An 8,900-nucleotide genomic window follows, 5' to 3' on the forward strand; every position below is an offset into this window, starting at 1 on the left:
GGTATCACCAGAGGGTGCTGTATATTGACATTGATATTCACCACGGCGATGGCGTGGAAGAGGCCTTCTATACCACAGACCGAGTCATGACTGTGTCCTTTCATAAATATGGAGAGTACTTCCCAGGAACTGGGGACCTACGGGTGAGAACTCCCTTCAGGGGCCAACCAGCTCACCCTCAGCTTCCAGCTCTAACTCTCCTATCTCATGTCACCAAAAACCACTTCCTGCATCTTCTGCCATTCAGAATACCACACCCCAGCCTGGGACACCTGCTATGGTCTCTTTCCCTCTCTTATTCTGGAGGAAGGGAATGATGGTACATAAAGGATTGGGAGGGATGGGATTCTCGTGACTCACTGCACTTCCCTCCTGGCCGCAGCTGAGTTGCATTGCACTATTCAGATGTCCCAGACAGCTTGAATTTTAGGCTAGAAACATCAGGTTCTCTCCCATGGGCTAGGAATTGGGACCTTTACGGACTGTCTCAAGGGTTCTTAATATTTTTAAGTTACCTTCCCCTTTGACCATCTGACTGAAAGCTGTGTACTCTCTCCCCATAAGTACATGCAATTTTATATTTGATATCAAATAGTTAATAGACACCTCCTCCTACTGAAGCCCATCCGTGGACCTCAGGATAAGAATCCCTGGAAGCTAATTCATTAAACTGTTCTGCTTGTGAGAGCATGACTACAATGAAACCAGCCATTTTGCCATGCCAGTGGCCCTTGGGTGAAAAAGTGGCACTAATTCAGGTGTTTGCTATGGCCAGCATTAGAATAACTGAGCATTTACAATTTGGAAGGATTCTTCTTCCCTTTCTGCTTTCCTTCCACACCTCCCTAGAGGAGAGTCGGGGGTAGAGGAGTGAGCACTCTGGAAAGGAAAGGGTTGTTGTAGGGTGGGTGTTATTTCTATGGTCCAGCCCCCAGACACCTTTAACCCAATCCAGAGGGAGAGGTCTCATGGTGTGTGGTAGGATATTCAGTCTCTGGTCCTATAAATGATTCTCAGCCTGGGTGCAGACTCACTGGTGTGTCCAGTGACGTGAGCTAGACTCGTCCCGCCAGTGAGGGCAATGGTGCTAACCTTCTCTGTCCCTGGCCCACCTCATGGGCCCAGCTTATCTCTCTTAGAACCACTGCCTCTTTCCTTAGCCTTCCAGCCCCCAGCCTTGAACTTCCTCCCAGCCTCATCTTTCAGTTTTACTTTAATGTCCTTCTTGATTAGGATATTGGGGCTGGCAAAGGCAAGTATTATGCTGTTAACTACCCGCTCCGAGATGGGATTGATGACGAGTCCTATGAGGCCATTTTCAAGCCGGTAAGTGACTTTATCCACCACTGGGCTATAAATGGGATTGGTCTAAGGGAAGGGGTAGCAAAGCACGTCCAGTGTACATCAGGGATCTCTCCCCACTGAGAGGCTGCCTGGAAATGAGATGTGTTTGAACCCTGGATTGCATGCTGTATGGCCAGTTAGGGGAACAAGATTCATCCAGATGTTTATTGATGCCTTCTGTGGGTCAGGCCCTCTGTTGGATACAAGAATAGCTAAGACGTGATCTGCGCCCTTGAAGACTTCACAGTCTGTGGTGTGGGAGGCAAGCACATCCCCAACAGCATGTGGTCAGTGCTTTTTTTGAGGGATGAACAGAGAAGTGAGAGAGTCTGCTGCCTGGGCTGGGGAAAGGGTAGTCAGAGATGATTTCACAGAGGTGGTGACATTTGAGTTGGACTTTGAGAAATAAGGAGTTACCCACATGAAGGAGGCGGGGGCTGGAGGGGAGAGGTGGCATTCAGCAGAGGAAACAGTGCCAGCAGAAGCCAATATGTAGTATGGAGGCCAGTATGATGTAGGGGAGGAATGTTGAAGGATGTGGTGGGAAATGTTTGTCAGGGTCAGTATTTCAAAAGGAGCCTTGAGTGCCATGCTGAGGAGTTAAATCTTCACCTGTAAGCAACAAGGAACCAACCATTACTAGAGTAGTAACCTAGTTAGGTCAGGCAGTCGTTTAGCAAACACCAGGTGCCTGCTATGTACCTTGTAGTGAGGGCAACAGAGAAGCCTGAGTTATACAGTCTCTGTCCTCAGTTACATTAGAATCTAGTTGTGAGAATGAGATGTACAAAAGTGAAAGGCCTCCTCACAGTATAAGGCTCAAAGTCTGGAGGCCCAGATGTGTAGAGCAGGTGCAGCTGAGGCTCAGGAGGGCTTCTTGGAGCAAGTGGTCCTGGAGCTTGGAGCAGCAAAAGATGGGAAAGATTTAGGGAATTGATGAGGAAGCTGTTTTAGACTCCTTAGTAGAGCTAGAAGGCTCTCGGAGATCCTTTCAATTTGGAAAACTGAACAAAGTGAGGAAACGAGACGCCCAGGCTGGTACTTTCCTTTTCTCTACCACTAAGCCTGAGGGAGAGTGGAAAGATAGGAGTGAGTGATAAGGAACAGAAGAAAGTGCTGCACCCACACTTTTCAGCCTGAATCTCAAATAGCTTTTCTTGAGGCTGGTAGTGACCAGGTTGTGTCCTTTCAGGTTGTGTCCAAAGTAATGGAGATGTTCCAGCCCAGTGCTGTCGTCTTACAGTGTGGCTCTGACTCTCTGTCTGGGGATCGGTTAGGTTGCTTCAATTTGACCATCAAAGGTGAGACCAGGTAGCATCGGGACGGGCGGGCAGGGTCCTGCTGGGTGCTCCTGTAACTGAGCACCACTTCTCCCACCACAGGGCACGCCAAGTGTGTGGAATTTGTGAAGAGCTTCAACCTGCCCATGCTGATGCTGGGAGGAGGTGGCTACACCATTCGTAACGTTGCCCGGTGCTGGACCTATGAAACAGCTGTGGCCCTGGACACCGAGATCCCTAATGGTAATAGCTCCAGGGCCACATTGGGCTGGGCAGCGCTGGAGCTTAAGTATCCTTGAGTTCACAGCCCCTTTCCCATTGGCTATACAACTTCTCTTCACACTCTGATTCTCCTGTTATCCCCTTGTGGTTTTCAGACCATAGCTGTCAGTTTTTTCCTTTAGTTGGCCCTGTCCCCTTGCCCCCTGCTTCTGGTCTGGACAGAATTGTCAGTGGTTATCTATAGCTTTGGAATTCACACTCTACAGGGTAACTGGGGTAGTGAGTGAGGGAGTGCTCCCAATGAATGTTGCCTAAATTTTTCGAAACCAGGGGCTTCAGCCTTCTCTACACACACGTGTGCGCGCACGCACACACACACACCCCACTGGTGTTCACTGGAGAATGGCTTCTAAAAAAATTGAAATCCTGTAGGTAGCCAAGCCTCACCCTATCTTGGGGGCATGCTTCTCTGTATAGTTGGGCTAACAAGTCCATATATACCTACAAATGCTTTTCTCAGGGTCCCATGGTGGCCAGGTCTCTTAACTCTCTCGCCCCCTGCCCCAATTAGAGCTTCCATACAACGACTACTTCGAATACTTTGGACCAGATTTCAAACTTCACATCAGTCCTTCCAATATGACTAACCAGAACACTAACGAGTACCTGGAAAAGATCAAGTGAGTATATCCCCCCCACACCCTTAATTGAACATTCCAGGCTCTGGTTAGTCCCCGACCAGAGCCCAGCCACCTCTCTACCATTGGCCATAGACAGCGGCTGTTTGAGAACCTGAGAATGCTGCCCCACGCACCTGGGGTCCAAATGCAGGCCATTCCTGAGGATGCCATTCCAGAGGAGAGTGCTGATGAGGATGAAGACGACCCTGACAAGCGCATCTCAAGTAAGACCCAGACCCAGGGGCCTCTGCCTTCCCACTCTGTAGGCAGTTTTGAGTTCCCTCTACTGTTCCCGGCTCCACATTCTCCCCAAGCTGCGCATGTGTTGAGAAACCCAAGTACCTTTGCCTGTAGGGATAATTTAGAGAGTCCAGGTCCCTTTCCCTTGGTGTCTTTTGGGGGAACGTGCAGGAAAGTGCTGGGCAGACCCTGAGATAGAGTCTGCTCTCTCACTCATATTTTCCATTCCCTCCCAGTCTGTTCCTCGGACAAACGAATTGCCTGTGAGGAAGAGTTCTCCGACTCTGATGAGGAGGGAGAAGGCGGTCGCAAGAACTCTTCCAACTTCAAAAAAGCCAAGAGAGTCAAAACAGAAGATGAGAAAGACAAAGACCCAGAAGAGAAGAAAGGTGGGTTTGGGCTGGGCCAGGACTTGGATCTTGAGCCCCAGGCCCTGGAGGAGGAATTTATGTAGGGTGCTGGGAGGAGGGAGCTGACTCAGGCCCTGCCAGCTCCTTAGGGCTCTCCCTCAGCTGCCTGGCCTGGCACTGGGTCCCAGAAGCGGCAGGGCCCACAGGAGGGTGGCGCTCGGTGCGTCATCTTCACTGGCTGATGGAGCCCTGCCAGGCTCCAGAGCCGGGGACATGCCTGGGCTCCGCGTGGTCAGGAGCAGGGCTCTCACATACCGCCCAGGCCCTTTTCCCAGTGCTTCGCCCCAGTTTCCCAGGGGGCTGCCTCCACCCACCGGGTTCAGGCTCTAGCAGGCTGGGAAACCGGTCCGACCTGTTTGTTCTCTACAGGGCTGGCAGGGAGGGCCTGGGATGGGCTTTTCTCTCTTTTGTATGTCCGGTGAGCTGCAGTGTTGGGGAAGGGGTTTCAGGGTAAGTGGAGATCCCATGGATCTTTCCAGAGGGGCTGCCCTTGCCATCCCTGTACTCTTATGTTCTAGAAGTCACAGAAGAGGAGAAAACCAAGGAGGAGAAGCAAGAAGCCAAAGGGTGAGGAAGGAGCTGTCTGTCCTCTCCCTGGCATTGGAGCACCAGCCCCTTTGTCCCACCACACTGAGAGGGAAGGCACAGGGACAGCTGGTCTAGCTTACAAAGGCCTCTTTCAGGGACCAGTCTGTCTGTCTCTGCAGTTCTAGGCAGAGCTAGGAAGCCCCAGCCTTCAGCAGTCACCTGGGCAGCCGGGGTCCTGTGGAAGTCATTGTACCCACATTTTTGCCTCAAGGTCTCTAGGGTGGGTTATCTCATGCCAGTCTCTGTTCTCTCCACAGGGTCAAGGAGGAGGTCAAGTTGCCCTGAACAGACCTCTCCAGTTCTGGCTTCTTGCCAAGTTCCCCACCTTTATCCCACAACCCCTCAGATTTTATATTTTCTATTTCTCTGTGTATTTATATAAAAATATATTAAATATAAATATCCCCAGGGACTAGACAGGAACCAGGGCCCTGAGCTCAGGGCACACGTTAGGTGAGCTTTTCTAGTCGCTGCTTCGCCACCATCCCTCCCAAACTCTGAATTTTGAACCATAACAAGTGCCAGGTCTGGGTGGAAGGGATACACTTAAGCAGCCAGAGGACAAAATCTTGAAGTGCCTGCTTAGTAGCTTTGAAATGGTGCCCTTGTTGAGCATTTTAGAAGGGGTGGCTGGGTCTTCAGGGACTCCCTGTTGTTTTCAGGCTCTTGTTATCAGCCATTTTTAGATTGTTTCTGTTTTCATACCTTCCCACTGGCCCCCAGTGAGCCAAGAAACTTTCACTGCCTGCCCTCTGTCCTCCCCCATTTCTGCAGGTGAAGATTGGTAGTCTAGCTTCCTTTTTGAGATACTATTTTCATTTTTGTGAGAATCTTTGTAATAAAATGCTCCATTTCTATACCCTCCTGAGCTTGTTGCCTAGTAGTGTCCCTGGGTTCATTTTGACTCCCCTTCCCTGCCCATGAGGATCCGGGCAACCCTTCAACAACAAAAGAACCCCACAAACTTACCTGTCTTAATCCCCGCCTCAAGGTTTGAGGTTGACCAATCTTCTCACCCTACCCCAGAAGACCACTCATTAAAAAGCACCACTAAAGGGACAACATTTATTCCTTTTCCAAATGTTACAGTAAAACCAGGTGGAAGAGAATGGTTTTAGCAGTTAGAAAAAAAAAAAAAAAGTACAAATCTGGGGTTTGGCCATTAAAAGTTATTTACAACAATGGGAAGGAAAAAAAAAAAAAGACAACAAGAAGTTGTTTCACATTACAGACCTCCCCCCCCCACCCCAAAGCTTAATACTTGCTTACCAAGTCAAAAAAGAGACACAGTTGATTCACAAGCTGGAGGTTTGAACTTGAGTAAGACATTTATAAAAACCTAGACAGGGGCAGTGTCCTCCCCAGCCCAGGTGCCACTAGGCACAGCACAAGAGACTAAAAACTCAACAGGGGAAGGCTGGACACTCAGGGTTGGGAGTGTAGGCACCCCCACATCTGGCTCAGGGATTTGGGGAGTAAACAAAACCTACTTGGAAAAGAACTGGGGAAGAAAACCAGCAATTGCTTTCTGCACAGGTGGGGACAGGAGGTAGGGCCAGGGGCAAGGAGCATTTCACATCACTAACCTAACTTGGGAAACTGGCAAGGGACCATCTTCAACTGGCCTTAAGAGGAAGACCAGATGGATGATGGGAGAATCCACAGGAGGGAGAGGAGGAGGGGGAACGTGGCTAGGGGGCAACAGCCCCTTCCTTTCTGGGCACAGGAAGGCAGCCAGGGCACCAGGTCCAGGCAGTGACCTCACAAGGACAGCACAGTTTTTGCAGCTTAGAGATCACCCACCTGCCCCCACCCAGCTACTCATTCTGCTCGCTTGCTGGTGTAGGGCCACTTTCTGGCCCCAAGGGAGTGGATGGCTCTGCGGCCTGGGGCCCTGCCTCTTCTGTGTCTCCTCCCTTGGAGGCAGCACTAGCCTCTGCCCCTTTGGCCTGGGGCTCCTGGATCTCAGGGGTGGCGGCAGCCTTCCCTTCCTGGGCAGTGCCTTCCTCGCTGCAGGCACCGATCTCCCCCTGCTCCTGCTCTTCCTCTGTGGGTGAGGAGGCAGACGAATCACCCCCACCCTCCTTCCGATTTCTCTTGAAGGACAGGCCACTCAACTTGAAAGGCTTCTTGAAAGAGAATTTCTTCTTCTTCTTGGGGGTCTCCTTGGGGGGGGCCTCCCCCTTGGCCTCAGCGCCCTGGCTAGAGGGTGCCGGCTCGATGGCATCGCCAGTGGCCCCGGCTGCCTCCTCTGTTCCGTTCACGGGGGGCGACTCCCCTTCACCTTTGGGGGATAAGTCTCCATTGCTTTTCACGTGGCCGTTCTCCTGCAGGGCAGAGGAGACAGCAGTGAGGGCCGGGCTGTTACTCCCCTCCCCCAGCCCGCCTCTGACCTCTTCCAGACAACGGGGTCCCAACTCATTCCGCCGCACCCCGAGAGCCTGCTTGCAGCCTCACCCCACAGCCGGCATCCCGTCAAACCTCGCCCTCCTGCCCCGCACGGGCGCGCAGAGACCGCGGCCGGCAGGAGGCGCTGGGGTCCCGGGGCCCCCCACCCACCTCCCCCGGGGCGCGCTCTATTCCGCGCAGGGCCGCCCGCGACCGCGGCCCCCGGGCTGGCGGGCGAGCCGCGCCGCCGATCTTGGGCGGGAAGCCGCCCCGGGGCGCTGGTCCCCGCACCTGGACGGCCTATTTTCCCAGCCTCCCGGCTTTGTGTAAACGGCCCCCACCCGCATCAGGCTCTTCCCCACACCGCGGCTCCTCCCTAAAAAAAAACAGCCGTGGGCTGTCGAGGTCGGGTCTGCGAGGGGGGGAGTGCCCTCCCCTCCGGGCACCCGCCCCGCGGCCCCCGGGCGCCCCCTTGGCGCGGCCCGGCAGCGCCTTTGTTCCCCGCGCGGCACTCCGGGCGGCCGGGGGGCAGCGCCGGGGGCCGGGGCCGCGAACAAAGAAGGCGGCGGGGCCCGGCCGGCGCCCCCTCCCCGCCCCTCCCCTCGCTTCGCCCGCGGGGGCTGCGGCGCCGAGAACAAAGGGACCGGGCGGGGGAGGGGGCGCCGCGTGTCCCGGGCCGGACAAAGCGCGCGGCCCCGGCCCGAGGCCCTGGAAGGGGCGAGGTACGAGAGGAGGGGGCCGTGCCGGGCCGTGCCGAGCGCACCCACCTGTCCGTTGACCTTAGCGGGGGAAGCGCCTGCTGCCTCCTCGGCGGTCACATCGCCCCGGGGAGCCTTGGAGCTCTGGCTGCCCATGGTGGGGGTTCTGCTGGGGGGCGCCCGGAGCCACCCCGGGCTCGCGCCGCAGGGGATAGTTCGGTCGGGTGGGCCTGGCCGGCGGAGGGGTGGGGCTCGCGCCTGAGGGGGAGGGGTGTCGGGGGGGAAACGGAGCTGCACCCCCGCTCCGCGCCCGACCCGCTAGCTGCGCCCGCCGCCGCTCCGCTCCGCGCCAGAATGCCGCCCGCCGCCCGCCGAGCCGCCTATATATCTGCGCCCGGAGCTCGGGGCGGGGCTGGACATTTAAATGAGCGCCCAATCTAGGGGCGGAGGCGGGCTCAGGTCGCGGGCCCCACTCGAGCCGTGGGCGACGCTGGCGGTCTGGTCCCCCCAACCCACACGGCTCCCGGGGGCAGGTGGGGTCCAGGGTGAAAAGGAGAGAGGCGGGTCCCTGCGCAAGCTGCGCGGAGAGGGGCTCCTAGAGGAAAGAGGAGAGAGCAATTATCCCCTCTTCTGACCTCCCACCTCTCAGGTGGACGACCCAGCTCCTGGAGTGGCCCCCGTCACCTTGGTCCCGCATTGGCAACCCCTGTCAGTCTCCCCTTAGAACTCTTGGAAGGGCTCACATGCCCAGACTCGTCAGCCGGCTGGTCCCGAGTTACGCTCCAGAGAATGTGGTCATGGAAGCCGCAGGGCCCTTAGCTGGGTTCTGTGCCCCCTCAGGCCTGGAGACCGTCCACGTGCCTGCCTGTCCCGGCCAGCCTGGGAGGTCCGACCTGCCACAGGGTTACTGTGGTCAGACTGGTGAGGTCGTCCCTCATCCTTCCGCTTAATCTCTTGGTGGCCAGTCACACTAAGCCCGCACAGACAAGCTCACCTTTGGTCCCTCCTGCTCTCAGCCTGGACCCCGTGACAAAGTCCCATCTGGGGTGG

General features: G+C 55.4%; 2 protein-coding genes across 4 annotated transcripts in view; one reads left to right on the top strand and one right to left on the bottom strand.

Moving 5' to 3' along the window:
• Positions 1-5,623, top strand: part of HDAC1 (histone deacetylase 1) — a 29,541-nt gene extending 23,918 nt beyond the window's left edge. For 2 of the 3 annotated variants that reach the window (XM_057703934.1, XM_057703944.1), the window contains 9 exons: positions 2-143; positions 1,234-1,326; positions 2,537-2,645; positions 2,727-2,867; positions 3,418-3,526; positions 3,620-3,750; positions 4,003-4,155; positions 4,695-4,743; positions 5,022-5,623. In XM_057703934.1, the coding sequence (XP_057559917.1) occupies positions 2-143; positions 1,234-1,326; positions 2,537-2,645; positions 2,727-2,867; positions 3,418-3,526; positions 3,620-3,750; positions 4,003-4,155; positions 4,695-4,743; positions 5,022-5,049 (955 nt within the window). In that variant the 3' untranslated portion in view covers positions 5,050-5,623. The remainder of the gene's footprint in view (position 1; positions 144-1,233; positions 1,327-2,536; positions 2,646-2,726; positions 2,868-3,417; positions 3,527-3,619; positions 3,751-4,002; positions 4,156-4,694; positions 4,744-5,021) is intronic. The other variant, XM_057703950.1, reaches the window with a different exon arrangement.
• Positions 5,624-5,815: 192 nt separating this feature from the next.
• On the bottom strand, positions 5,816-8,203 carry MARCKSL1 (MARCKS like 1). The gene is made up of 2 exons (XM_057703964.1): positions 7,920-8,203; positions 5,816-7,091 (listed from the first exon to the last, which is right to left on the bottom strand). The coding sequence occupies exons 1-2, from the start codon at positions 8,004-8,006 to the stop codon at positions 6,582-6,584; spliced, it is 597 nt and encodes a 198-aa protein (XP_057559947.1). The 5' UTR covers positions 8,007-8,203; the 3' UTR covers positions 5,816-6,581.
• Positions 8,204-8,900: the final 697 nt, after the last annotated feature.

This window comes from Hippopotamus amphibius, chromosome 1 (genome assembly GCF_030028045.1).
Source record: "Hippopotamus amphibius kiboko isolate mHipAmp2 chromosome 1, mHipAmp2.hap2, whole genome shotgun sequence".
NCBI classification, from domain to species: Eukaryota; Metazoa; Chordata; class Mammalia; order Artiodactyla; family Hippopotamidae; genus Hippopotamus; species Hippopotamus amphibius.

What these genes read in the sequence shown, in the direction of transcription:
- MARCKSL1 (XM_057703964.1), bottom strand. Translation starts at nt 8,006, where the DNA reads ATGGGCAGCCAGAGCTCCAAGGCTCCCCGGGGCGATGTGACCGCCGAG. An exon ending in CCGCTAAGGTCAACGGACAG is followed by an intron (nt 7,092 to 7,919) that starts GTGGGTGCGCTC and finishes TCTGCCCTGCAG; the next exon opens with GAGAACGGCCACGTGAAAAG.